The following is a 26170-nucleotide window of genomic DNA, read 5'->3' on the forward strand; positions in this document are numbered from 1 at the left end:
TCAAGGAAAAACCTCTCTGTTCCTAAAAAGCCTGGCTAATGAGATATAAAATGCTTTGCTTTTTAGACATCAAAAAGACATCATTCTGAAATTTAGGTAAGAAAGTATGTGTATTAGGGGTTGGGGAGAAATTGCTCAAAAAAGGTCACCAGTTTCTTGGTATTACAGTTGTCTGAAACTGATGCCAATTAAGAAAAGATTGTTCCCCTACCAGAGTGGGCAAGAAAAACAACCAGAAAAGTGGCCTGCTTAGTAACACGTAGTCTTCCTAAGGTTCATTAAGAAAGAATATAAACATATAAAAATCAAGAATCGGTTTCTATAGCGGCTGCATATCATATAGATTAGATAAATGACTTATGAGCAGAATCACAAGGTTTAGAAAATAAAAAGTCTTAAGTCTACAAATTAGGTCTAATCGAGGCCGTGACAGCCTTTACAAAACACCTTTAGGAGACATTGCTATGAAGATATCTAATTTTAATACTGAAGTACCTCATTTTGGAGTCAATTCCACAATATGTATACCTCACAAAAATTATACAATTAAAACACTTAAGTTCTCAACTTAAATTATTGCTTGTTTACATATAAATTGGATTTTATGTACCTTACAAAACTTCGGCTTAGTCAGCACTGCTAAAAAACAAAATAAAAAACACATGGTGGAGGTGAAATCTGTCGTGATGTCTGCTGTCAATTTTAAGCACACTATTATTTTCTCCTGTTTGGTGGACCAGTGTTGCTGGGGAAGAGAATGAATATGCTTTCAAAGCAGGTGTCCAAAGTCTGATGGGTATCAACTCCTAACTTTGCTCCTCTCCTTGCCAGTAAATGCATGTTTCTGAAATGTAAGAGTTAGCAACTGTTAAGTGGCTGGCAAAACACGTAAGGAAATACTAAAGGGCTTACCTGGTTTCTGTTGCTTTTATTTAAAAAAAAAAAAAAAAAAAAAAAAGCATGAGAGTGGGGAGAGCTGGGGAAGGCAGAGGGGAGGGGAAGAGGCAGGGTCAGATGCAAGAGGAGGTGCTGATTCAGGCTGTCGGATCGATCTAAGCGAATTTGGAAATGAAAACTATTATTTCTTCTTGAGTCATGATTTGGGTGAACTAGTTTGGTTTGAATCAGAAAAAAAAAAAAAACAGAGGAAAAAGTACTTGTTACTGTTAACAGCCCTCCCACAGGCTCCTTTTCATCTGTTCAGTAACTGGAAACGCTTTCCAACATGGTCTTGAGAGCTTTCTACAAAGATACAACTACGATTTCTTGGTCTTCACTTCTTGGGTGTCTCTGTACATAGGGCGCGGTCCATGGTGTCTCCCCTGCTTTTATCCCAAATGTAGGCTTAGCTTAAAACATCTGTAGTTTGATTTTTTTAAAAAAAAATTCTTTTCTTTCCCCCAGAAGAAATCTTACTCTTTTGGACTGGACTGGACTGGTTAGCCAGGGAAAACAAAGCAAGAAACCAGTGTCTGGAACCAGACAGGAACAGAACAAGAGCATATGGGTGTTTTCCTTAAATACATACATTTAGATACATTCAATCTGACACGGTTATGAAGTCTGCCTGTCAACATTTACTTTGCAGGAGAGATCTAAGTTGCACTAAGGTGAATGCAGTGAACAGACTGACAGTTGTCCGGACGCGAGCTGCAGACCGTCTGTCAACACAAGAGGCAGCTCCTCCTGCAGCAGCCGAGGGGACTCCACCGGGGGAGCGGGGCCCAGGCCCGTCTGCCCATCTTGCTCTGGCGGGACTGGATGGCAGGTCGGTTGGGTCGAAACAAATAGACGCAGCTCTCCAGGCTGGTAAGCATCTTGAGCAAGTGAGCCCAGTCAGCTGAAGAAAGAAGCAACCAGCTACCTTCAGTGTCAGCAGTATTTCTGTAGGAAAACAAAGAGAGAGTGGTGTCATAGCGTGGAATTTTTGGTAAGATCATCATGAGGCCCATCACAAAAACATCAGACCGCCTGGCCGGTTTAAATAATGCCGATCACAAAGGCTGCATCCGGATGAGTTACGCTTGATTTTGATGCACATGAGCAGATGGCGTTGATCCTAACTGAACACAGAGAGTGGTTCCCACAGCCGGCAGATCCTGCACGCTACTCCGAAGGGCGCAGACTGCAACGGATTTCCCCTCCCTCCTTCTGAGTGATTGCTGCTCTCTTACCAGTGACACCCGCCTCCGCAACAGAGATCACTGAGGTACCTGTGAGATACCCAGCTGCTGAACTGCCTGCTCTTCGACAGCGTCCGATCCAGAAGGGGTCACTATTTTTCTTCATCTCTCCTCAAATCATCCAATACAAACCCACGTCCTATAAACCGTCCCCTCTTGACTCTCCCTTACTGCCACACTCCCATGGAGAACCACAGGCTTCTCCCCGGCTTCTGCAGGCTAAATAAACTGGGGTTTTTGTCATCATCACTCTCATCGTCATTATCATCAACTCGAAGCTGATTTGAGTTAGTGTTCAATTTCCAAAACACTAGGAAATAGAAGTAATTACAACTGTACTTTGTTTATACAAGTGTCACGTGGCTGAGCAGTAAACTCAATTTTAATATACTGAAATACATGTGTAGTAACAGTATGATAAGTCCTTATAAAAGGAAGAATCTTTTGGTTAGATAAAATAACTGCCCTCCTCGAGGTTTTGGTAAATCCATGGTTGTATATTCTAGCTCTGCTTAAAGCAAGATACAATTTTAATCTCCATTCCAGGATAAATGGAACACCGATTCAATGTATAATGGATCACAGCGGTTTCTAGTTCAAATAGAACCTGATCACCAATAAAAGTTCTGAAAAGAGCTCTTTGCTTCACAGCAGCAGCAGCAGGGTATGTTACAGAGGCAGGACGAATATGATGGAAGCCTCTCCGTGTGCACACCGGCAGCACGGTGACAAATGCAGAGTGATTTCCAGCTGTTGTTCGTGAATTAGGAGGGATACACTGCGCATATTATTCTCTAAACTTTAGAGTCTAAAGGAGACCACCAGAGTGTCTGTGACAGACTGTTATCTGGCTTTAACATTCAGCATGAACAAAGTATAGATGGAGAAGCCAGATTCAAGAGGGGGACCGGAAAAAAGCAGGAAGTGAGAGGGGTATAAATGGCCCGGGCTAGACGGTAACAGAGAGACTTCTCACCACGGATCCGAAAGGCATGTGGATGGAGAGAACACCCTATGTTTACTGAAAGTTGCCTTTTGTGACCCTAATGCTCATCGTTCCGATTCAGGTTTCTCAGGCACCCGCCCAGGTACCCTGACGTGTGTGAACATCTGGTACCGCCGGCCGCCTGCCTGCATCTCTCCTCTGCCCTGTGCTGCGCCAGTCGAGACAGCCTGGGAGGTCTGGGCCCCTCTGTGCTGCTCGGGGTGGTCCCCCTCTTGGCCTCCGATATATTCCACCACTGCTAGCTGTGTGACCTGGGGTAAACTGCCCAGTCTTCAGAGATTCAGTCTCCCTGTCTAAACATGCGGGGGAGGCCTAAATATCTACCATGGGCCCGCACGGTCCGTGGTGCATCAGAGGCCAAAAGGTGCGTTCCCTCCCCTCAGGGGGCTTCCTCCGTGCTGGGATGAGGCCCCCCGTGCCCGAGGGAGGACTCAGTTACTAAGTATGCAGCTGAGTCTTTACTGTCTGTCCCAGAGTATGTTTAAGTATCGTTTCCTTCCCTTTAGGACGTATAGAGAGAGAAAAGGATGGCCCCAACAAATGAAGTAATATGTTCCTTTTTGGCCTGCATTTCCAGTGCTACCTGCACAGACCCTTGAAGAAGTCTCACAAGAGCCCTGGGCTGCCTTGGGAGAGGTGGGTGGTATATGGCGCAGGGCCGACAGCAGCCAGGGGTCGGCCCGCCGGGGTTCACCTCCTGTGTTGCGGGACCTCGGGCGAGTCAGCAAACTCTCAGAACAGTGGATCTGCCACGCGCTGGGCTGCGGTTTCAGTGAGCTGCTCCAAATAAAGCTCTAAGCAGAGAGTCAGGCCTGCGCTGAACGCTCAGTACAGGTGGGTGGCTTCTGCACCAGACCGTGGGCCACCCGAGTGCTCCGCTTTACAGAAGGCGAGTCTTTCCCTCGTGGAGGTAACGTGGTGGCAGAAGAAAGCACCTAATACTAAGGCTGCTCACTTTCCGGGGCTCTCGGAAGACAGGAGCGCAAGGCTGGGCTGCCGGCTCTGCCCGGGCAGTGCTTCCCGGGGCCTCAACCCGCGCCCCCGGCCACACACGGATACCCGGCAGTGGGGGGAGGGAGGCCCGGTCTCCTCGCGGGGATCCGCGGAGCGAAATGCGAGCCTGGCCGCCTACACGCGTTTCTTCCGCCCAGAGAGACACCACGCGCTCGGAGGCTAAGCTCCCGGCACTTCTGGGTTAGAACGGGCCGTCCTCTGTGGGAGCCTAGTTGGCGCTGATGCCATCGTTCCTCTGGGAGGTGCCGCCCGGGTTTCACGGCCCTGCTTCTGCGCACAGGCCGCCCCTGTGTGCAGGGCCGCAGCGGAGGGCAGGGCAGGCCCGGCGGCAGGGCAGACGCCGGTGCCCCGCGGCCTTCCAGCCTCCATCGATGGCACACTAGACCCTTGGTCAGTATGCAGTACACTCCATTTTCTGTTAGACCGACTAAATCCATTCGTTAACCGTTCAGATGACGGGCGCATCTGGGTTCGTACACAAAACATCCAAGGGACTCCCTCCGCCCCACCCCGCCCCGCAAAGCCTCGGCGCCACACCGTGACCGTGACCGTGGTTCTTCAAACGAGACAAGCCACACACTGTGTCGTTAAAATCTGGATCAAATTTATGCTATTACTTTTTGAACTTGAATGCTAATAATACTAACAAAATGATCCAAGATCCACTGTTGTGTAGGAAATTCCACATCATCCCTACCTTTTTCTCCACTGAGAGAGGACTTCCGCTTTAGAAGAGAATTACCTGCTGCTCAGGACTGTATCTGCCCCACCTTCAGAGGGCCCCGTTCACCTGTGCCAGGTCGCTCAGAGCCCTCCTGGTCCCTCTGGCACACCTGCCGCCAGGCTCCCAACTCAGGTGGCTTCTAAGCACTGATGGTTCTACTGTTTCAAGATCTGGCTGAACACGGTAATATCACTCTTCTTCAAACAAGTGTTTAAGGTAATAAGCAAATAATATATATAAGATGGTGGCCTAACTAAAATGAAATATAGAAAAACACTTAGAGTAAACTTAGACTTAATTAAGGGAGAGAGAGCAATTATAAGTTAGCTCCTCTTCATCCTTCTGAAAAGGCAGACATTATGATTCAGAAAAAGCAAAACTGAATCAGTTTGCCCTCACACGACTAACTCCTTGCTACTTGATTTTCTGCTTGGCTATAATAATTTCACTCCGGGGCAGAATTAGTGTTCTTAATTCACACACCACCGTCAGCTCAGTTGAAATAAGCTTAGAGAAAAAATTATTCACACAAAAACCACTGTATGTCTGCTAAAATTAGAAGACATTTAAAAAAAAGAAAATCACAAGTATTACACAACTCTCTTCAATCTGCTGGCGGACACCATATCTATGCCCATTTTAGTCTACAGAACGTCACATTCACTTTACTACCACATTCACGGCTTGCTTCTCTGCTGTCTCTTACCCGTGGTGCGTCTCCCTCCTGCTTAATCATATCCATTCCAGGCAGCTGGCTTGGGAAAAGGCTGCCTCCTCTGAGAGCAGGATCATTAACCTGAGGGCGGCAGGACAGCACAGGGGCTTTATTCAGTGAGACATCCAGAAGCGTATGGGAAATAACCACCCACTAACCTGCTTCTTTGTTTCTAGGAGTAGAATTATGGGGAGAAAGGACTACATAAAAACGGCCACTTCTCTTATCTATTCTTCCATGCATACGTTCTGGGGGGAGTGTGAAGGAACATGAAAATAAATCCTTATAATACACTCGCTGCCTTCACAATTAAATTTTTTTTTTGTATTCTGTAGAGAAATTCAACAGAGATGGTAATATTAGAAACATTCTTATGCCTTAACGTGTTCACTTTTTTGAGTGCAAATTAGATCAGTGATTCCTGATGTCTGTTACTTTAGGCAAGTTATTGATTAGCAAGAGCAGGTGTGAATACCCCAAACGGGGCAGGATCTTGTGAATCTTTTCTAAGTGAACTATTCCTTGGCATCTGTACATTTCTTTTACAAATTACACTTTCCCTAGAAAGCAAGGCAGGAACTGCTGGTGGTCCACTCTGGTAGAAAATTCAGCACCCACACTATATTTTCTCCATTGAAAAGATGAAAGTCTATTTTTCTTTAATTTATGTTTAATTTATACAAATAAGCATTTAGCCACCAGAGAAGTACAATCAATTCAACCAGAGAAGTGCAAATTATTATTTCACGCACGCCTAAAAGCCTTCTTAAATTGCAAAGTGCTTATATTTTCTCATGCATCACTTTGCATTTTTATTAATCATCTTTTTACAGAATAAAACACTGAGGCATTGTAAAATTTAGTAAATTTTCACACAAATTGTCCTTTACCAACATCAGGATTCAGTAGACCTAATTAAACTTTCAATCTTTCACCATTCTCACAATCATGATCTAATGGAAATTTATGGTGCTGTCAATGACACTTGGTCAATTTGTTTAAACCTTCCATGCCTCAATTTCTCCAAATTTGAAATAAGATTCAGGGTCCTTGCCCCATTAACACTTTGCCTGAACTAGTGAGGTGGTAGAATGCCCAGCATTTTGTGCCCTTTAAAAATAAGGTCTTTAATACAGTTTAAAAATTATTAACCAATATCTTTACCCATCATAGATTTCTGAATCCCAGGCTGGCTACCTACGTATCAAGTGCTTTGAGTCTCTTTGCCACCAAGTGAAGCTGGCATGTACTTAGGGATGGCAGAATCATTTCAGTATTATTCAACACAAAACAGAATTATTAAAAAAAATATACACAGCAAAAAAAAAAAAAAAAATCATGGTATCCACATCCCAGAGATGACGAAGAGTAGTTTTTGGATACTCTGTGTCAGTCTCCCTGCACACGTGAACTATGATTTAAAGCTAACTGGATGGCAGGTAGTTTGGCCTTTGCTTTTCATCTGGTTTTATGTTTAGAAAAAAATCAGTTCTTAAAAATCCAAAAATAAAACTATTTAAAAAAACACCTTTCACCACTCCATTTTTCGAGATTCATTTTAGATATCGCTAAATCCCTCAAATGAGAGAAGAATTCAGAAGACAAGAAAGTTAAGAAATATTTTAAAAGATCTTTGAGCAGTCAGGGATCCTTTCATGTTTATTTCGTCATTATCAAGTATTTCTGTTAATCACACCAACACAAGTGATGGTGAGGTGAAAAAAATACTCTTCAAAATAAATATGGGAGTTGATAGCAGATGTTAAGCACATGGAAAGACACACTTAATGCAAAAATAGACAAGAAGTTACAATCAGAAGCCTGCGGGGGGCTTCTCCCTGGGGTGCTCACCTGCTCGGGACCCATGGAGGACAGCCCTGACGTAGGCACGGAGGTCACTGAGGTCATGCTGATCTGTCCGGTCATCTGGTTCATGTTGCTCATGCCACCTGTGTTGGTCGCCATGGATACATTGATGTTCATATTGTTATTGTACATGCTGGTGTTTGCTTGCTGTCCGAAGTGTGGAGGGGACTGCTGCGAAAACATGCTAGAAACACAGTGAAAGATGAAAATGTTAGAGCCCTCGGGCAAACAGGCAGGCAGTTTTGAGCACTGGTTTCTCAGGCGTTTCCTTCAGAATGAATAAATCTAGGCTGAGAGAATCCGGGTGGGACACCAGGAGGTGGTGAGGTCAGAAACAGCGGGGGAAGAAGCCCTTCTTCTGCAGGGGCGAAGCTGCAGGGGCCACGGCCCGCGCTCTGTCCTTTTCCCCACATTACCGTGAAGGTCTGGAAGGACACGTCCCACTGTCATGTCTGTACCAGACAAGGCTTCTGTTTGCTTTTATTACCTGTACTGATAGAGGGTGGCTTCTAGGCCACTGCCTCCCACAGCGGTTTCTATCATCCATTGGTGGCGGTGCTACCTTCTTAGGGGAGTTCCTTTTACTCCCAAGGAAAAAACATTAAGCTAAGGTTTGGTAAATTCTGGTAACTTCTGCCCTAGGAAAAGTAGACTGGCTTACTTAGCAGTTTACTTGGTATTGCTTGCTTGAGCAAAGAAGAAAAATCCAGAAGAGAGACAGGTGGGCTATGGAAAGATTCCCTGGTGATCATTTCTATCAAAAAGACACAGACACGCGGCATACCTGTTTGCGCCCATGCTCCCCTGCGCCCACCCGTTCATGTCCGAGGAGGCCTGGTAGGCTGGGTTCGCCTGGGACTGCTGCAGCATGGGGCTCTGCGTGTGCGCCAGCCGGGGCGACATCAGAGGGCTTTGGGGCGCGGTGGCCCCAGCAAAGCCTGGATCAGGCTGCTGACTTATTCCTTAAAAAACAAAACAGAAATCCAAAGGAGATTGTTAGTTTTATCGTTGAGACGGGGGACAGAAGAGAACATTCAAATCAAATACACAAAGGAAATTACTATCAAATACCTGATCAAAGAGAAATATACACATTTGACTCATTCTTGATTTGCAAGGGATATGGGGAAAGGATAGTATCTCTCTCTACCTCTAGTCGTGATGGTTAATACCGTTCCTAGGCACCCCTCTAACTACTATAGAGAACCAAGGTATGGAGAGTTCTTCTTCATGCATTTGATTCCATCTTGGAATCTTTTTTAAATTATATACATTTATTTAACAAAGATTCCAAGATGGAATAAAATGCATGAAGAAGAACTCTCCATACCTTGGTTCTCTATAGTAGTTAGAGGGGTGCCTAGGAACGGTATTAACCATCACGACTAGAGGTAGAGAGAGATACTATCCTTTCCCCATATCCCTTGCAAATCAAGAATGAGTCAAATGTGTATATTTCTCTTTGACCGGAAACAGTCTTTCACTGTTTATATATCACTACAACTGGATTAACTTGGATTAAGGTTTAGCTATATATAAAAAGCCAACACACTTGAATAATTTTTTATTAAATTAACCCAAGTTATTCTATGATGAGATAGATGCGTTTTTAAAAATAAGTGACTGTGGGAATTCCGTGGCGGTCCAGTGGTTAGGACTCCGCACTTTCACTGCCGAGGGCCTGGGTTCGATCCCTGGTTGGGGAACTGGGATCTCACAAGCTGTGCGACATGGCCAAAAAATAAAAAAATTTTAGAAAGTAACTGCATTCATGATTAGCTTGTTGTGTATTTACAAAGGGCTCTACCATACTTTTGCGCTACACAAGATTAGCAAGAATAAGAAAAACAAATCCCATGTAAGCTTCTTGTTCAGTGCAGAGGCAAAAGGAGAGAAAGAACTTTTAGCAGTCTTTCCTAAATCATCAAAAAGGAAAGAGAGGAAGAGCTGGGAAACAAAGGAGGCGGCTTCTTAGAAAATTTCAGGGATGACACTGAGGTAAGCCCATTTTTGCCTAGAAGATGTGTTAAACATGCATATTTAATTAATGCTTTAATGAGCCATAGAAGAAAAGCTTAAGATCACACAGGAAAAAGCTGCACATTATCTTTCTGTTTCTTTAAAGAAATAGGAGACGTGAGGCTAAGCACCACAAAGGCTTGGTAATCGTTTCTGGAGAAACTCTGGCGGAAGATGGGGAAAGTCATTTTGAATATTAACCTTGATGTAAGCCCTTACTTTGATCAATAATTCAACTATTAATCGAATATGACATGCACACAAATACTAATGTTTACGACATTGCACGCTTGTCTCTTAAGACTGACGTTAAACAACAAATCAATACGAAGAAAATTAAGAGGTCGTCCGCTGTGGTTTCTGTGCAGCGCTTCTCAAGAATGATCAATTCGTTAAAGATCTGGTATAATATTGAGAGCCTTTATTTTTCAAAAGCTGTAGAAAGTCTGTAAAACACTTACAATGATATACGTCTTTCAACATTTTGTATCTATCGTTTTTAGACTCAGAGGTTTTCAAGTATAAGCATATGCACATGCACCTGTGTTTACAGACACGTAAGTGCAGACATTCACACGCACTCACACGCATGACTGGCAGAGGCACTCTACCCACGCACACCTACGCCGGTCATTCTTAAAGAAAGACCTGCACTCAGAGCAAAGGTGGTACCTGAGCTGAGAGACTGGAAGGTACCGTGCTGGACCTGGGGACTCCTGACGGGCCCCAGTGGTCCTCCCAGGTTTCCTAGCATCCCCCGGTTAGCCAGGTTCATCTGGGAGCCATGCAAAGAGCTGCGAGAGAGGAGCTGTGACCCAGGACTGGGGGACACTGGGGAGAAAGGACTGGTGAGAGGTGGTGGCGGTGTAAGTCCCGTACCGTAGTTCGGAGGGAAGGGAAACTGCTGCGCGTTTGCCTGGGGGACCCGGGGGCTGCTCATAGTTGCCGGCACACCACTAGGAGCCACCACGCTGGGCGTCATGTTCAGCCCCTGTCCTCTCATCATCAGCGTTCGCTGCTGAACTTGCTGTTGCTGATGCATTTGTCTCTGTCGAAGATGCTGGTTCAGGATTTCCCTCTGTCTCTGGGCCAGCATCTGTGCGTTAATAGGTGCCTGGAACGGGGGGCAAAACACGGAGGAAGACGTTGGGGGTGGAGACAGATCGAAAAACAACCCGTATGTTAGAAATAGGATAACAAAGGGTACTGTCTCGTGAGAAATTATTTGGCAAACAGAAGAGAACAGTTTAGAGCTGACCAACTGGTGGTTGAGAATGTGAGCTTCTGAATTCTGTAGAGATGATGATTCTGAAACCTTGCAATGACTGACATGCGTTAAGTTTGATGTCAGTATCAAGTAACTTGAGACTCACTGTGAGAGGACACAGGTAACGAAGGGAGCCCACAGGAACCCCAGTCCTGTCTGTAAGAGGACTCTGTGCAGAAACCCTGAGGACGGCAGTTTAGAGTCTCATTAAGGGACATTCAAGTCTAAAGGGAAACCAAGTCACTGTGCCAAAAGGTGGCTTTGAAGCACTTCCGAAAAGGCTGAACGGAGGCAGGTGCGTAGGGAGGCCAGGACAGGACGGGAGGGGCACCCGTGCTTGCTGTCAGTAAGTGGCACCAGGCTGGTTACGGGTCCTGGCAGTATACAATCAACCTCATTACTCGTGGATTCTGCACTGGTGAGCTTGCCTACCTAACATTTACTGGTCACCCCAGAACCAATACTCACGGCACTGTCGTGATTTATGGACACGTGCAGAGCAGCAAAAAATGTGAGAAGCCCAACGTGCCCATTCCCACCTGAGGCTGAGACCAGGCGGCACTGCTGCTTGTTTCAGCCCTCGTACTGCGCACAAGTGTCCTTTGTGTGGACTATTTAGTTCCACGTTTTTCACATTGTCGTGCTTTTTGTTGGTGACTCTGCTGTTTAAAATGGCTCCTGAGAAGTGCTGAAGTGCTGCCTAGTGTCCTAAGTAAGCACAGGGGGCTGCGATGTGCCTTATGGGGAAAATCTGGGAGTTAGATGAGCTTCACGCAGGCATGAGGTACAGTGCTGCTGGCTGTGAGTTCAACGTTAATGAATCAACAATATATATTAAACAAGGTGTCTTCAAACAGAAACACACATTGATTCATGAAAATGTGACCAAGAGGCTCAAAGGAAACGAACCCTTTATTTCTCCTAGGAGCAACGGTTCAATATTCGCTAATTCAGTGTTTGCAGTAACTTTACAGAACACAACCAGTGTGAATAACGATAATTGACTGTACCTGGCAATAAACATGGCAGTGATGAGGAGGGAACCACAAAAGCGACAGACCAGACAAGATAAGCGAATGACACGACATCCATCGTGTGGATCTGGATCTATGTATGGCCTTCTGAGTTACTTTACGTGGGATATCAAGGGGGAAGAGATGACAAGAGAAGTTAAGCGGATCCAGTAAAAGCTGACGGCTTGTCCGCCCCTTACCTGTGTGGGTACTCCAGGCCTCAGAGTCAGGTTCACGTTTGAAACATTGCTGATTTGATTCATGAGTGGCTGGCGATTCTAAATGCATACACACGGCAATCAATATATTTTCAATCAGAATATATTCTATTTCAAATCACCTTCCTCAAGAAATTGCCCCTCTCCCCGCCAACCCGACATCTGCTTGCTGCTGGACATTGAAACCACATGGTTTGTACCTGGATTCCCTTGTAAAGCTAGTTATCATTGAGTTTTCCCATTGCTTATAGCTGAGAAGTTATTCTGGACAGTTTGGAAAACACGCTGTTTGCAAGGGGGCAAGGGAGTAGAATGATCAGAAAAGGAAGCCAAGAGGAAGATTAGGAAAAAAGCAGAGGGAAAAAAAGGAGAGGCGATTTAAGAGCCCACAACACGATTATTTACTACATGAGACAAATCTGTCCAGGCTTGTTTCAGTGAGAACACACTTTCTTGAGCTAAGTAGGTATTCCAGAAGGCAGCACCCTCTGCCACCACTCCACTAAGAGTGATGATTCTGGCCACAAGATAGGACGAATGGCAGGAGCTACGGTTGTCCTGGGAGCTCCCTTTGGGCCAGAAACTGTGCTGGACCCCACAGACACACACATACTGCCCGAGACTGTACAGCAACCCCATTGTACAGATGTAAACACTGAGGCTCACAGAGCTCAAGGTTAGCCCCTCAGTAAATAATAGAGCTAGGAAACCAAAGAGCTGCTCTAGGCTGGAGTGGAGTTAGTGGAGGAGAGAGAAAGAAGGGAAGGAGGTGAAGCAGAAAGGAGCACGGAAGTTGTAAGGTAATGTGGCAACGTTTTCACCCTCTTGGAAAGGACAGAAGGCGCTTTAAGGCCTCTAAAAGGACCCCCGGGCTCACGTCCACCTTCCCCGTGTACCCCCCCCGCCCCCGCGCTGCCCCCCGATTTTCCAGGTGCAGCCAGGAACGCACCTGCTGTGCTTGGAGGCGATGCTGCAGTTGAAGCCTCAGCTGGTTGGGCTGGCTCTGCACCAGGCCCGTGGGCCTGAGGCCGGGTCTGGGCTGCATGCGGAGCGTGGCATAACTCGGCCGCTGCCCCATGGTGTGGAAGTTTGGATCCTGCATGGGAGTGTAGCTGCCCTGGGCCATCTGTGCCTGAGATGCGTACTGCTGCGGGAACACGGGGGTCTTCTGCTCCAGCATGATGTTGGAGTCCTGACTGGGGAACTGCTCTGGGTCCACCGCTTGGCTCTGAAGAGAAAGCCCCCAGATAACAAACAAACAAATAAAACCACTGAGAACTGCAGGGTGAACAGAAGGCTGTTTTCTCTCACTGCCCTGTATTTGAGGCTTCTGCTATTGTACTTACTACACAAAGGGACTTCTACCTTGAATCCACTTGTCTTCCTAGAAAATGCCTCTGTTCCAGAGATCCAGTTACTTGAGGTAAGAAGCAGGGGTCAGGCTTGACTCCCAGCAGCACTTCTTCCGAGGGAAGGGAGAGATGGGCTGTGACTACGGAATGCCTCCTACTCATGCCGCCAGCTGGAAGAATGCGAATGTCCCCTAGACGCCTCAAGGGGCTTGTTTTTCTTTGCCGGCTTGTGGGATCTTAGTTCCCCAAGCAGGGGTTAAACCCGGGCCCCGGCAGGAAAGTGCAGAGTCCTAACCACTGGACCGCCAGGGAATTCCCACGTGTTAAGTGTTCTGATTTGATTAGTCACACCTGTATTAATCACTTTAACTAGACAGCTGCCTTGGTACCTGGCTGGGATCAGCAGTGTTGGGGTGCCCACCACTATTCCCATTTTGCAGATAACAAAACTGAGACTTGTAGATGTGCAGCAAATTGCAACGAGCCTGTCTGGCTAGTGAGGAGTGGGTTCCAGTAGAGTCTGTGATGTAGGACCTGAGCTGCTCACCAGTGTGAAACACCACCTGTATCTGACTGTTTTCTGTGGTCGTCAGAATTCCCTACACACCCCACATTCTGCCACCATCTTATTTCCTACTAGACGTATTTAACATGTTCGTTATCCTTGACTTCTTAGGGCTACCCTATCTGGGTCAGAAGGAGGCGGGTGCAGAAAATCCAAAACTTCTCCAAGGGGCACACCTTCGAGGTAGGTGGCCCTACATGACTCTGTGTAGAGCAGGAAGGTGCACCTGGTTCATTCTCCTCTTCCTTCTGCTACAAACCTCCCAACAGACAGGAGGGAAGGACGCAACAGCAAAATCATCTCTCAGGTTTGCTTTAGCCTAGTAACAGCCTAAGCTTTCCTCAAGACAGTCTACCCATGTGAGAGCAGGGCTTGGGGCCACCCAGAATCCTGGGCTTAGGTCACGTGGACCCGTGAGAACGGGGTCCATTCCCCTGTCCGTAGTAGTTTTAAAAATGTGGATGGAGCCCGCTTGGGGGAAACCATTCACTGTTGAATTACTGCTCTAACTACATGCACAAAACTATCTCAGATCTTTAAATATTTGCCCATCTTTAACAGAGAGGAAGTTTAATATCCATTTTTAAAGAAAACACACAACTCTGATGAGTACAAATAAAGTCCACGTGTATTCTACAGTTCCCGACTCCACCTAATAATCATTATTTCTATAATTCAGTTTAATATGATATAAGGATGAGGGATTTGATGCGACAAAACAGAAACAACACAAATAAATGAAAAAAAAAAAGAGACTGAAGATATTAAATGATGAAATGATACCACTTTTGATAAAAACAATGCTCCGAGTCACTCAGCAACCCCAAGAATCACATCTTTAAATGTCACTTAGACAAAACTCAGGGATAACAATAGTGAATGCTAAATTCTCACCAGCACTAAAGGCAAAGCAAACCAGCCACACAGGAAATACTTCAACTCCATTTTCCTCTCTTATTTCAGGTTATATCATGTAACCTCAAGTCATTTCTTTCTATTCTGCTCTGTTCTCAGTATGAACTATCAAGTCTTAACTCCCACTTAATGTCTGCTGAACGTGGGGATTATGACAGGGCTGTTTTGAATGCTTCAGAGAGGTCTCCAATGGCTCTGCATCTCCCTTCCCACAGACCCTCACGATACGTCCTACGTCCATGAAGCAGAGCGAACCCTGGAAGGTATTTCTTAGCAATAAGAAATAAAGACGATTCATGCTGAGAAAAGAGGAAGACAGCAGTGAGACTGATCGTTTTTTCCAGGTGACTCTTTCTATAGGAAACCAGGATGCCTGCTTCACACAAACTGGCCTGCGTAGCCAGATTCAGAAAAGTCCTAAGTTATTTCATGAGACTATGTTAGGTTATTTATTATATTGTTGCTATAAAGTACTCTTGATGTAGTTAATGACTTTATGTCACCAACTAATCACCAGGAGGGGGAAGCCCACTAAGGTTGGCTAACGTCTTTACATTCCCATCGATATTAAATAGCCCCCATATGACTGTGGCTAAATCCACACAGAGGGCAAAATGATGAATGAACTGCAGCTACCTTTACAATGACTTCAGCTGGGACTTCCCTGGTGGCGCAGTGGTTAAGAGTCCGCCTGCCAATGCAGGGGACACGGGTTCAAGCCCTGGTCCGGGAAGATCCCATATGCCGCGGAGCAACTAAGCCCGTGTGCCACAGCTACTGAGCCTGCGCTCTAGAGCCCACGAGCCACAACTACTGAGCCCGTGAGCCACAACTACTGAAGCCCACGCACCTAGAGCCTGTGAGCCACAACTACTGAGCCCGTGAGCCACAACTACTGAAGCCCATGCGCCTAGAGCCCGTGCTCCGCAACAAGAGAAGCCACCGCAATGAGAAGCCCGTGCGCCACAATGAAGAGTAGCCCCTGCTCGCCACAACTAGAGAAAGTCCGTACGCAGCAACAAAGACCCAACACAGCCCAAAAAAAAAAAAAAAAAAAAAAAGACTTCTGCTAACTTACTTGCAACATATTCTTTTAGCACAAGTAGCTTCCTATCACGAGCCCACAAATGTTAAGATGAAGAGTGACTGAGGATACTAGTTTTTATTTAATTATTTTTTATTTTTCATCTTTATTGGAGTATTATTGCTTTACAATGGTGTATTAGTTTCTGCTATATAACAAAGTGAATCAGCTATATGCATATGTATATCCCCATATCCCCTCCCTCTTGCGTCTCCCTCACACACTCCCTATCCCACCCCTCTAGGTGGTCACAAAGCACCGAGCTGATCTCCCTGTGCTATGCAGCTGCTTCCCACTAGCTATCTATTTTACATTTGGTAGTGTATATATGTCCATGCCACTCTCTCACTTCGTCCCAGCTTCCCCTTCCCCCTCCCCGTGTCCTCGAGTCCATTCTCTACATCTGTGTCTTTATTCCTGTCCTGACCCTAGGTTTGTTAGAACCATTTTAAGGATACTAGTTTTTAGATGGAAGGTTCTGGATTGCTGGGGCAGCAATGTTCTGTTCTTGGCTTCTCTGCCCCCTGCATGTTCCTCCCTGTCAGTAGATGAGCTGGACTTGAGTTTCTGCCTTTCAGCTCAATCGACCCAAAGTACAGGTCAAACTCATTCTCAGTATTTTCCATTCTTGATGTGAGAGTAACAAGGAGCGGGGGAGACAGAAAACAGAGCTTGCTTGTTTAGAGGTAAGAAAGCATTCTAAAAAGCAGACTGCAGATTATCTGCCGACAAAAGAGAACAGATATCCCCGTGCCCACGCAAGTGCTTGGTCCCCACCAGCTTCACTCTGTGCCCACCTGGCTGACCAGCTCGGGTATCCCCAGAGCTCTGTCGATCTCCTCCAGGCCATCGAAGTTCCGCAAGGCCAAGTACAGCTGGTCCAGGAGAGCGCCTTCATCACTTGGAGACTCCGCTGCAGGATGTGGACACAGCAAGTCATCTGGAGAGTTGCCAAACGGCTGCCTGTAAAGAGACAAACTTCATCTCAGGCCCATGGAAAAGCTAGATGATTAGAGAACATTTTTTTTTTTCCCTTAAAGACAAAAGTAGTAAAATACTATACCAGCCAGACACAAACAACAACCCTAAATAATAGATATACTTTATTCAGTGCCTAACAGAGATAAGCCGGACACACATATAGGCATCGGATTTGTGAGCTTTGTTTTTATTGCCCCTGCTCTAAAGCTGCCAACGCTGTCAGACCCTGTGGTGGAGATCACACAGGCAGACACTGCAAAGCTGGGATTCAACACTGACCTAGGTGACCACTACGTTCCCACAAATCCACGCTGACTCTTCAAACGTATGTGTATTTACTTTGTACTGAAGTAGTCAAAGGAGTTTCCTGAATTTTAGCAAAAAAGACCAGTTGATTGGTCAGTCTCATTTCTCATGAGGTTCTGATGACCCATCTGAGGGACACTATGAGCATAAAAGCTCCATTAATGTTTTTGAACTCAGCTGCCATTAGACTGCACGTGGCTGGACTAATAGGACATTTCTCCGTCATGCATAAGTGGGGCTTGTAAACATTTATTAAAATCCTCAAGAAGCGTGGTTGTTAGACTTCCTGAGTTAGTCAAGAAAAGTAGACCAGGAACATGCAAATTATGTTTGTTATTATATAAGGTGATTGGTGATAAAACCGTAACACTGCACTCCAAATTCTATGGTATATAAAACTCCTATAATTTAAATTAACTGACAAACGTGGGGAGTTTTAAAAAAGAGCTTCTGAGTTACTGTAATACCAAAAGGGGAAATGATACTCTAATTTGTACTCTTAAAGTTACTCTATGTTTTGGAGGAAATAAAGTTTACAGGTAAGTTCCCTCATTCTTAAGCGATGATAGATTCACCTAGGGATGAATGACCTATCTAGCCGGTTTCATATGCTTTGTGCCACTTTGGCCTAGAATCCTGAAATGCTGAGGATTAAAGCCAAGAGTCAGTTTCAAACAGTTCTAACCCGGTGCACTGGAAACACTCTATCCTCTCCATTTAGCCCTAGTCACTTGTGAAGAAAATCGCCCACTTAAGTGTGCCCTCGACGACACTGCTCGCCCACGGTCCGCGGCTCTGAGCCCACATCCCACGGCCTGCGAGGCGTTGTGAGGGGCACCATCTTGGGCCCAGCGTGTGCGCTACGCTGCCCACCCCACTCCACCCAAGCGTTCCCGTCACTAGGGCGCTCGCCAGCGCTGGCAGAGGCCCGTGCTCCTGGCCGGGGCTCTCTCTGCACCTGCCTCTTCTCCCACCATGGCCTCGGTTCCCAGGAAGATGTCAGGCACTGGAATGGTTCCCCCATTGCTCTTCGTGCTTCCACACTCTCCCAGAGTCAACTTTTTAAACACAACTGTGACCAGATCACTGTACACTCAGGGGGTGGGAGGAAGGAGCAGACATAGGAAAGTGGCAACAAGGAGGAGGAGAACCACAGATCTGCATGTCACGGAAGCAAAGAGAGGAGGGAATTCCCCAAAGAGTAATGACCCACGTTTAGATGCGGTAAATTTCATGAACAAAGGAGCTCAAGTCAGCCAAGAGTGGATGCTATTTACCAAATTCTCTTAGGCCTGAGACCTCATTCCCCAAAGATGCTAGTTAATATTCTCTTCCTCTAGCTTTATTTCACAATTTTCGACTTCTGTTTCTTCAGAAGCTTTTATTCCCACATGACCACAACCCCCATCCCAGATCTCTCTGCTGATGACCGGCTAATGTGAAATCGACTCCCTTTTAACCCGAGCAAGGCTGCACGGGCTCCACGGCAAGGCAGACTGCCCAGTTTGCACCTGCCTGAAACCCAGCGTCAGGAGGAAGAGGAGACTCCGTCTGGTACTCTGGAAGACAGCTCCACCCCAGGCAAGACACATCCAAAGGCTTAAAGAAAAAGAACTACCGATGCTCATTTGCATCTAAACGATTTCCCACATAATCAAATAACCCATTTTTGTTACATGCTTTTTCTTTTTTTAATTAAAAACATTAAACCAATGCTTGACCCAGATTCCCACTTTGGTCAAGGCCCTCTTCAACTCGAGCTGGGACCTTCAAGACACTTTCCGGCTTACAGTCTCTCTCTGATTCTCCCGATACGATGCTGTCAGGTTCCTTCTCCCATTACTGAGCTGACTTGCAATGTCTAAGGCCCTGGGACAGGGTGCTGGTGGTGGTGGAATTCAAGGACACACACACTTTGGTAAAGCCTAACCTTTCCCAACGTAATGCCCACGACTTCCCTGTGGGTCCCAGCCACCCTGGGCAACTGGCCTTTTTCCGGAAGATGCCGCACACCCATCATAATGCCAGGACTTCCCATTCCACGTTTCCCACCCTCTACTCCAACTGCAATTCTACCTTCCCATCCGGGCTCGGCATGTCTCCTTCACAGCCACTCTGGATCGCTCCCACTCTCCTCTCAACTCTAGTACCACTCACTGCACTATGCTGACTTGATGTTGGCATTTATTTAGAAACCTCAACCCTAGACTGTGCCCAGTGAGGCCATCTTCAATCTCTTTGCTGGACCAGTACTTGAACTGCATAGGTTCAGCAAGTTGGTGAAAATAAAAGGTTCTTGATCTAGCCAGGTTACCATACCTTATACTCAGAAAAATACATTTTTATACTCAGAAAAATACACTGCGTTGTGGCTTAGTATTACAAATTTGGGCATACCACGAGTTACATCACTTCCCTTAGAAACATCATAATACACTTGGCTTATAGAAAAAAATACTGACCCAGACTTCCAATCCCAACTTTATAAATGGCTGCCAACATAATGAAGAAATTATTTTCCTACATTTTGGGCAATTACAAATATAGTTACAATCTAGACGGCGGCTGACAAATATAATAATATTAAGTCAAGGATAAAATTCAGAGGAATAAAGGGAAGAACACACAGAGGTCCAAGTTGGCAAAATGGTAAGTAATGAACTAGCAGAAGGTAGTTAATCCATCATCAATAAAAACCTTATTTCTTGAAATCTACACTTTCATTTATTTATAGACTAGTAGGACATTAAAGATGGTGATAAGAAGGGGAATAAGATCAATTCTGAGCTCTTGTTTGAGAAACCATACCATACTATCACTTTTCCTGTGTGTTTTCAAAATTCTGCAAAAAAGTAGCAGCTGCTACATGATGAGAAATAGTCAACCAAAGAACCTTTACTCTTAGACACATTACAAACAAGAGAAAACCAAATTACTCAGAGATTTTGAACTTAATGTGAAAGGAAGTCTTTCATGAAAGGCAGCTACTGTTCACTTTTATAAATCCAATAGAAATCATCAAAAAATCATCCATAAATTTGGGGCTGTATTTTAAACATCTCTTTTACATACCAAATGAATAAAGGAAAAAAAAACCACAATGAAACTACAGAAAATGGAAATTCAGCTATAAATAAATGAGTATGTGAATATGTTAGAGATTAAAGGGCTAAACTACTGTCTTTCTGAAATGTGTATATAAACTAGTGCTGGGTTCATAAAACATTTAAAAACCTATTCCTAAACAGGTAGGCAGTAAAAATGTAAAATATTAATGGTGATACTTATAAAGGGATTTAAAAAAGGCACTGCTTTTCTTTTATTTCAAAAGAGAGACGTGGTTAGAACATTTGTTATCCATCATTTCTGGATTTCTATGACAATATAAGACTACCATAAAGTTGGTTATAAATTTCTTCCAAACTGAATTATTTAAAATAAAAGAAGAGGGGTAAGTGGCTGGAAAAACGGAAATAAATAACTTTAAAAGTGGTGGAAATGTTTTGTTTTGTCCACAGCGCTCTTCTACAAAGAAAACTGACAGCAACAAGAGAACAGGGCAGGGCGAGTCACAGAAACGCCCCCAGCAAACTGAACCAGCTGACTCTGTAGCTGGCCTCAGTGTGTACTCTGGAATTCTTCCATTTTATTATTATTTGGTTCTTGGCTGCCCCCCGCTGGCTTTCGGGATCCCAGTCCCCGACCAGGGATGGAGCCCGCGCCCCTGCAGTGGAAGCGCGGAGCCCCAGCTGCTGGACAGCCGGGGAGGTCCTCATTTTTGCTTTAACAGAACCCTTCCTCTGCTTGGGCAACAGTGAAAATCCTAACGTTGGGCCCAGTTTTCCCTAGAAACTAATCTTAGACATTTCATCCAAAACCAACTCTCAGGTGCTGGATTTAATTATTCGACTACCTTTTTACTATGTGCAGGTTTCCATGGAAATGGGTGTGTTTTTTAACATATCCAATAAACATATTTAGAAAACGCGCAATACTCACTGACACCACGAAATCAGACTCAAAGAGCTGGAAGGACCCCGAGAAAGTACCACCTCCAAGAATGATCACGGCGGTTACTTACGCGACGCTCTGTCCCCAAGAATAGTACTCAGTGATGGAGGCCACACACCGCCCTTGGCAGTGAGTCCAGTAAGAGCCACACTGACTGACTGCAGTTCTTGTCTGTTCTTCCACGCAGAGTGCGTCGGAGGAGCAGCGGTTCTGGCATTACCTGGGGCTTGTTAGGAACGCAGAATCCTGGGCTCCACCCAGACCTGCCTTTCAATGAGATCCCAAAGATGGTTCATAGGCACAGCAGGGTTGGAAGACACTAGTTTCCCCCGCTAAGTGAATGGAATACAGCTGGCGAGCACCCTCTCTTCCTTATCTCCCTAAAACAGTTATTAAGCAATTGCCCTAATCATCTTTTCTTTCAGTGAAATAACTAGTTCCCAACTTTTTCGCACACATCCAATATTGCTGGGCTCATATTCATCTTCTGCTATTTTGATTTTTTAAAACTTCATTGAAGCCTCTGAATCCTTTATCACTCTCTTAAGATATACAAAGGGGTGACTGAGCGGAGCCCAGTGACAGGATGCTTCCCACATTAACTATGTACTTCAATCCATCTCTGAAGGGATACCCCTCTAAAGATGAAGACTGTTCTATCTCCAGTTGGCGTTGGTATTAGGAGACCTGCACATCCCACGCCGGTGCAACAGTTTGCCAGCTAAATTAAAAAAACTGCTGGTACCAGGAAAGATTCAGCACATTCTCTGCACTGGAAACCTTTGTACCAAAGAGAGTTACGACTATCTCAAGACTCTGGCTGGTGATGTTCATATTGTGAGAGGAGACTTCGATGAGAATCTGAATTATCCAGAACAGAAAGTTGTAACTGTTGGGCAGTTCAAAATTGGTTTGATCCATGGACATCAAGTTATTCCATGGGGAGATATGGCCAGCTTAGCCCTGTTGCAGAGGCAGTTTGATATGGATATCCTTATTTCAGGACACACACATAAATTTGAAGCATTTGAGCATGAAAATAAATTCTACATTAATCCAGGTTCTGCCACTGGAGCATATAATGCCTTGGAAACGAACATTATTCTTTCATTTGTGTTGATGGATATCCAGGCTTCTACAGTTGTCGCTTACGTGTATCAGCTAATTGGAGACGATGTGAAAGTAGAACAAATCGAATACAAAAAATCTTAAAGTGAGGCGTGTCCTGATGATTTTTCTGTTGGGCTTTTTGGTTTTTTTCTTCATTCCCCTGTTCAACTCAAGTAATTAAATGTTTAAGAGCCACAAAATTGTATCACTTTTATAATATTTTGCAGTAAAATATAATCTCGTCTTCTGCTAATACTATGTTCTAAGCTTCTTGTAAACTATAAGATTATATTTAGTTTAAGTATATGATTTTTATGAAAAAATGTCTACCACACAGTAAATGGTCACATGTTAAGAAAGATTTATCCTTGTAAATATCTTCATAGTTGATATTTGGAACTTTATTACCAAAGTAGTGCATGAGGAGAAAGAATCTAGATTTTCTTGTATACATTCTTCTCTTCTCCAGTAATACACAGTTACTTTTCATTTATAAAAAAAAAAAAAAAGATATAGAAAGGAAAATGGGCACCACACCACAGTTCTGAGCTATGCAAAAGCATTTTATCCCAGGGTAATAAGAGTCACTATGAAATCTGTATTTTTTTTTTTTTAAACAAGAAGCTCTGGAAATATTCTACCCTTATAAAATTTCAGAAACCCTGCTTTCATCATTTGTGAATTTGATAAAAGTATTTCATAATTTTAGACTAGAATAATCCCCAAAGGACAAAACGATCAGTCTGGAAGGTCCTCACGGAGCCTCCAACCCAAACCTTCTACATGTGAGCCTCAAGGCCGAATTCCTCCAGTTTGTTTTCTAACATGGTTACTGCCCAGAAAACATCGCCTGCATCATTTAAGCACCCACACTGACTCCTGCTTAGGCTCCTAACTATCTCTCTGCCTCGGGGCTCTTCGCCCACCCAACTGGCCAAGCAGCACCATCACCCAGGCCTCAAAGTCGCCTGCACAACGTCTGCTTCCAGTGCTTTGCTTAAAAACCATGGGATTATGCAAATAACACGACTGTGATACTGTCTTTGCAGGGACTAATGGAACAAGAACCATCTTTGAGCTAAAACTTGAGCAACACCTAAGCCCCCAGCAACAGGTGTGTTTTATCCTTGAGAGCTGGGGCACACTGGGCCACAGCCAAGTGAAAGAGCTGAGCGGAGAGTGCTGGACTGCACGGAGGAGAGTGGTGAGCGGGGACCCTCACCTCCAGCAGAGAACAATGCAAATTCCCTTGCAAGAAAAGTGTCTTCAACTTTAACCCCCCGCTGGATCATTGACAAAGATCAACTAGGAACTCCCAATGAAAGATTACCAAAATACTCAGGGAAACAGGCCACCACGAGCAAGAGTCAATCACTGGATTTAGAACTGCAAGAAATCCAGAAATTGGAATTATCGAATCAAGAAATTTAGAAAGTAATGATGAATGTGACGTTTAATGATATAAAGATGGAATCACAAAAATAAGCAAACAGTAAGAGACTACGAAAAATAACCAGGCAAACAGAACTTTTAGAAATGAAAAATATAATTGGTTTAAACATAGCTAAAGAGATAATGAAATGAAATGCAGATATGGATAAATTATCCCAAATGTAGTACAGAGAGACAGGGAGATGGAAAATACATGGGTTAAGAAATAAGGAGGGTAGAAGTTTTAAAAAATCTGATGTAGAAAGAGAAGATTAACGTATGTCTTGCCAGAATCCCAGAAAGAAAGAATAGAGAAAATGGTGGAGGGGCAGTACATAAAGAGATAATGGCTACAATTCCAGAGCTGATGAATCCACAGATAAAATAAGCACAACATACACCAAATACCAAGCAGTATAAATAAGTAAATCCACACCTAGACACACTATTTTAAGACTACTGTATAGCAATTCTAAAAATATTTCAAAAGCAATTAGAAAAGATTACCTACAAAGAAACAAAAATGATTAGACTGATAATCAGAATCAAAAAAATTCAGTCAAACTTGATCATATACCACTTCCTTTTTCAAAAAACTTCAACGGCTTAATGAAAAAAGGCTGAGGGACTTCCCTGGTGGTCCAGTGGTTAAGACTCCACACTCCCCATGCAGGGGGCCCGGGTTCCATCCCTGGTCAGGGAACTAGATCCCCCATGCTGCAACTAAGAGTTTGCATACTGCAGCTAAAAAGATCCTGCGTGCCTCAGTGAAGATCTTGCACGCGGCAACAAAGATCCTGCGTGCTGCAACTAAGACCCTGCACAGCCAAGTAAATAAATAAATATTTTAAAAAAAGAAAGAAAGAAAGAAAAAAGGCTGAAGAAGAGTTTGGTATTTAAGACCCTCTATATATCTATTCTATTACTAATCTACTTTTCCAGCCAAATCTTTTTTTTTTTTGGCTGCGCCCCGTGGCATGCGGGATCTTAGTTCCCTGACCAGGGATCGAACCCACGCCCCTTGCATTGGAAGCATGGAGTCTTTTTTTTTTTTTTTTGAATATATCAGTATAGTTTATTTCTTTTATAAGAGGGAAGAAAAATACAGGAGGAAAAAAGTCAATAGCTGTGAATTGAATTCTCGAAGAGGAATCCGTGCAAAAATGACTGTCATCATCTCAACTGCGAGCTATGGCAACACTTTGAAAAAAAATCTTTGGTTTAGTTTTCTTTCCTATTAAGCATTAAAAATTAGTAAGATTAAATGTTTATTAAATCATGAAAATTTAAGGTAAATACAATATATTTTCTTAAGCTGGAAAAAGAGGATTTGTGACTTTACTTGATACAAAATGAATGTATGCAACAGTGTTTTAAAATACAGCAAATTTAAGACCCCAATAATTTTTTGAATGATTTTGGAAAGTATACACAGGTCAAAACATTTTCTTATCTGAATATATTTTAAAGGCTACTTTTTATGAAAATTTAAACATTCAGGCATTTATTTTACTGACACATTTTTGAATGATAGCACTTTGAATGCAACAGATGAAATGTGCATTTTCGCTCCATCATTTGCTAGTTTCCCTCCGGAAGCATGGAGTCTTAACCACTGGACCACCAGGGAAGTCCCTGGCCAGATCTTCTGATAATTTTATTTTTTTTTTAATGTGGTAAAATATATGTAACATAAAACTAGACTATTCTCTGTTACCCTAAACATACTGTGTTGCTTCTGTAACCTCCAGGACTCTGATTATTCTGCTTTTACCAGATGGACTGGCTTCCTGCCATCTCTGCCTCCTGAAATGATACCTTTACTCAAGACTCTGAAGCTTTCCCCAATCACCCCAATTGGATGATCCCTTGAAATATGGTTTATTTCTCTTAGGGCATTTATAGTACATACTAGCTCATATTACAGTTATTAATTAGTCTACATATTTTATTTTCCAACTAAATTATAACTTCTTTAAAGGCATGTGTTAGGTCAAACTGATTTTTGGATCCCCCGCCCCCCGGCCCCCCGAACCCCTGTACTCCCAGTCCAGTAAATGATATAGTTTCAATACATGAAAACTGGTCAGGCACCAACTGTTCCAAAGGACCAGACTAACTTCTGGCCTAGGTCTGAGATAACTCACGGCACTCATGAACTCCACTCTCCGGGACCTCCCGAGTGCTCAGGACTCACCTGTTCTGGCTGGCAAACGGTGCCTGTTCTATCGGCAGGATGCTTTCAGGCCAGGGGGCGGTCTGATTTGGAGGCGCTTGTTGTTGGCTATACTGAGGTCCCCCTATGTTCATCTCTAATTCAGATGGCCCTGAAATGGGAGAAGGAAAGAATTCCAAAATCTTACAACTTGTAATAAGGGAAGTTATCTGTT

At 44.3% G+C, this 26170-nt stretch overlaps 2 protein-coding genes across 4 annotated transcripts in view; one reads left to right on the top strand and one right to left on the bottom strand.

The window, feature by feature from the left end:
* Positions 1-936: 936 nt before the first annotated feature.
* Positions 937-26170, bottom strand: part of NCOA2 (nuclear receptor coactivator 2) — a 266794-nt gene continuing 241560 nt past the window's right edge. For all 3 annotated transcript variants that reach the window (XM_061172244.1, XM_061172245.1, XM_061172246.1), the window contains exons 15-23: positions 25978-26107; positions 16739-16904; positions 12975-13253; positions 12008-12085; positions 10407-10641; positions 8293-8470; positions 7494-7692; positions 5634-5723; positions 937-1884 (exon numbers count right to left, since the gene is read on the bottom strand). In XM_061172244.1, the coding sequence (XP_061028227.1) occupies positions 1873-1884; positions 5634-5723; positions 7494-7692; positions 8293-8470; positions 10407-10641; positions 12008-12085; positions 12975-13253; positions 16739-16904; positions 25978-26107 (1367 nt within the window). In that variant the 3' untranslated portion in view covers positions 937-1872. The remainder of the gene's footprint in view (positions 1885-5633; positions 5724-7493; positions 7693-8292; positions 8471-10406; positions 10642-12007; positions 12086-12974; positions 13254-16738; positions 16905-25977; positions 26108-26170) is intronic.
* Positions 18448-22451, top strand: LOC133077422 (vacuolar protein sorting-associated protein 29-like). The gene is made up of 2 exons (XM_061172243.1): positions 18448-18452; positions 21890-22451. The coding sequence occupies exons 1-2, from the start codon at positions 18448-18450 to the stop codon at positions 22449-22451; spliced, it is 567 nt and encodes a 188-aa protein (XP_061028226.1).

Source organism: Eubalaena glacialis, chromosome 17 (genome assembly GCF_028564815.1).
Source record: "Eubalaena glacialis isolate mEubGla1 chromosome 17, mEubGla1.1.hap2.+ XY, whole genome shotgun sequence".
Classification (NCBI taxonomy): Eukaryota; Metazoa; Chordata; class Mammalia; order Artiodactyla; family Balaenidae; genus Eubalaena; species Eubalaena glacialis.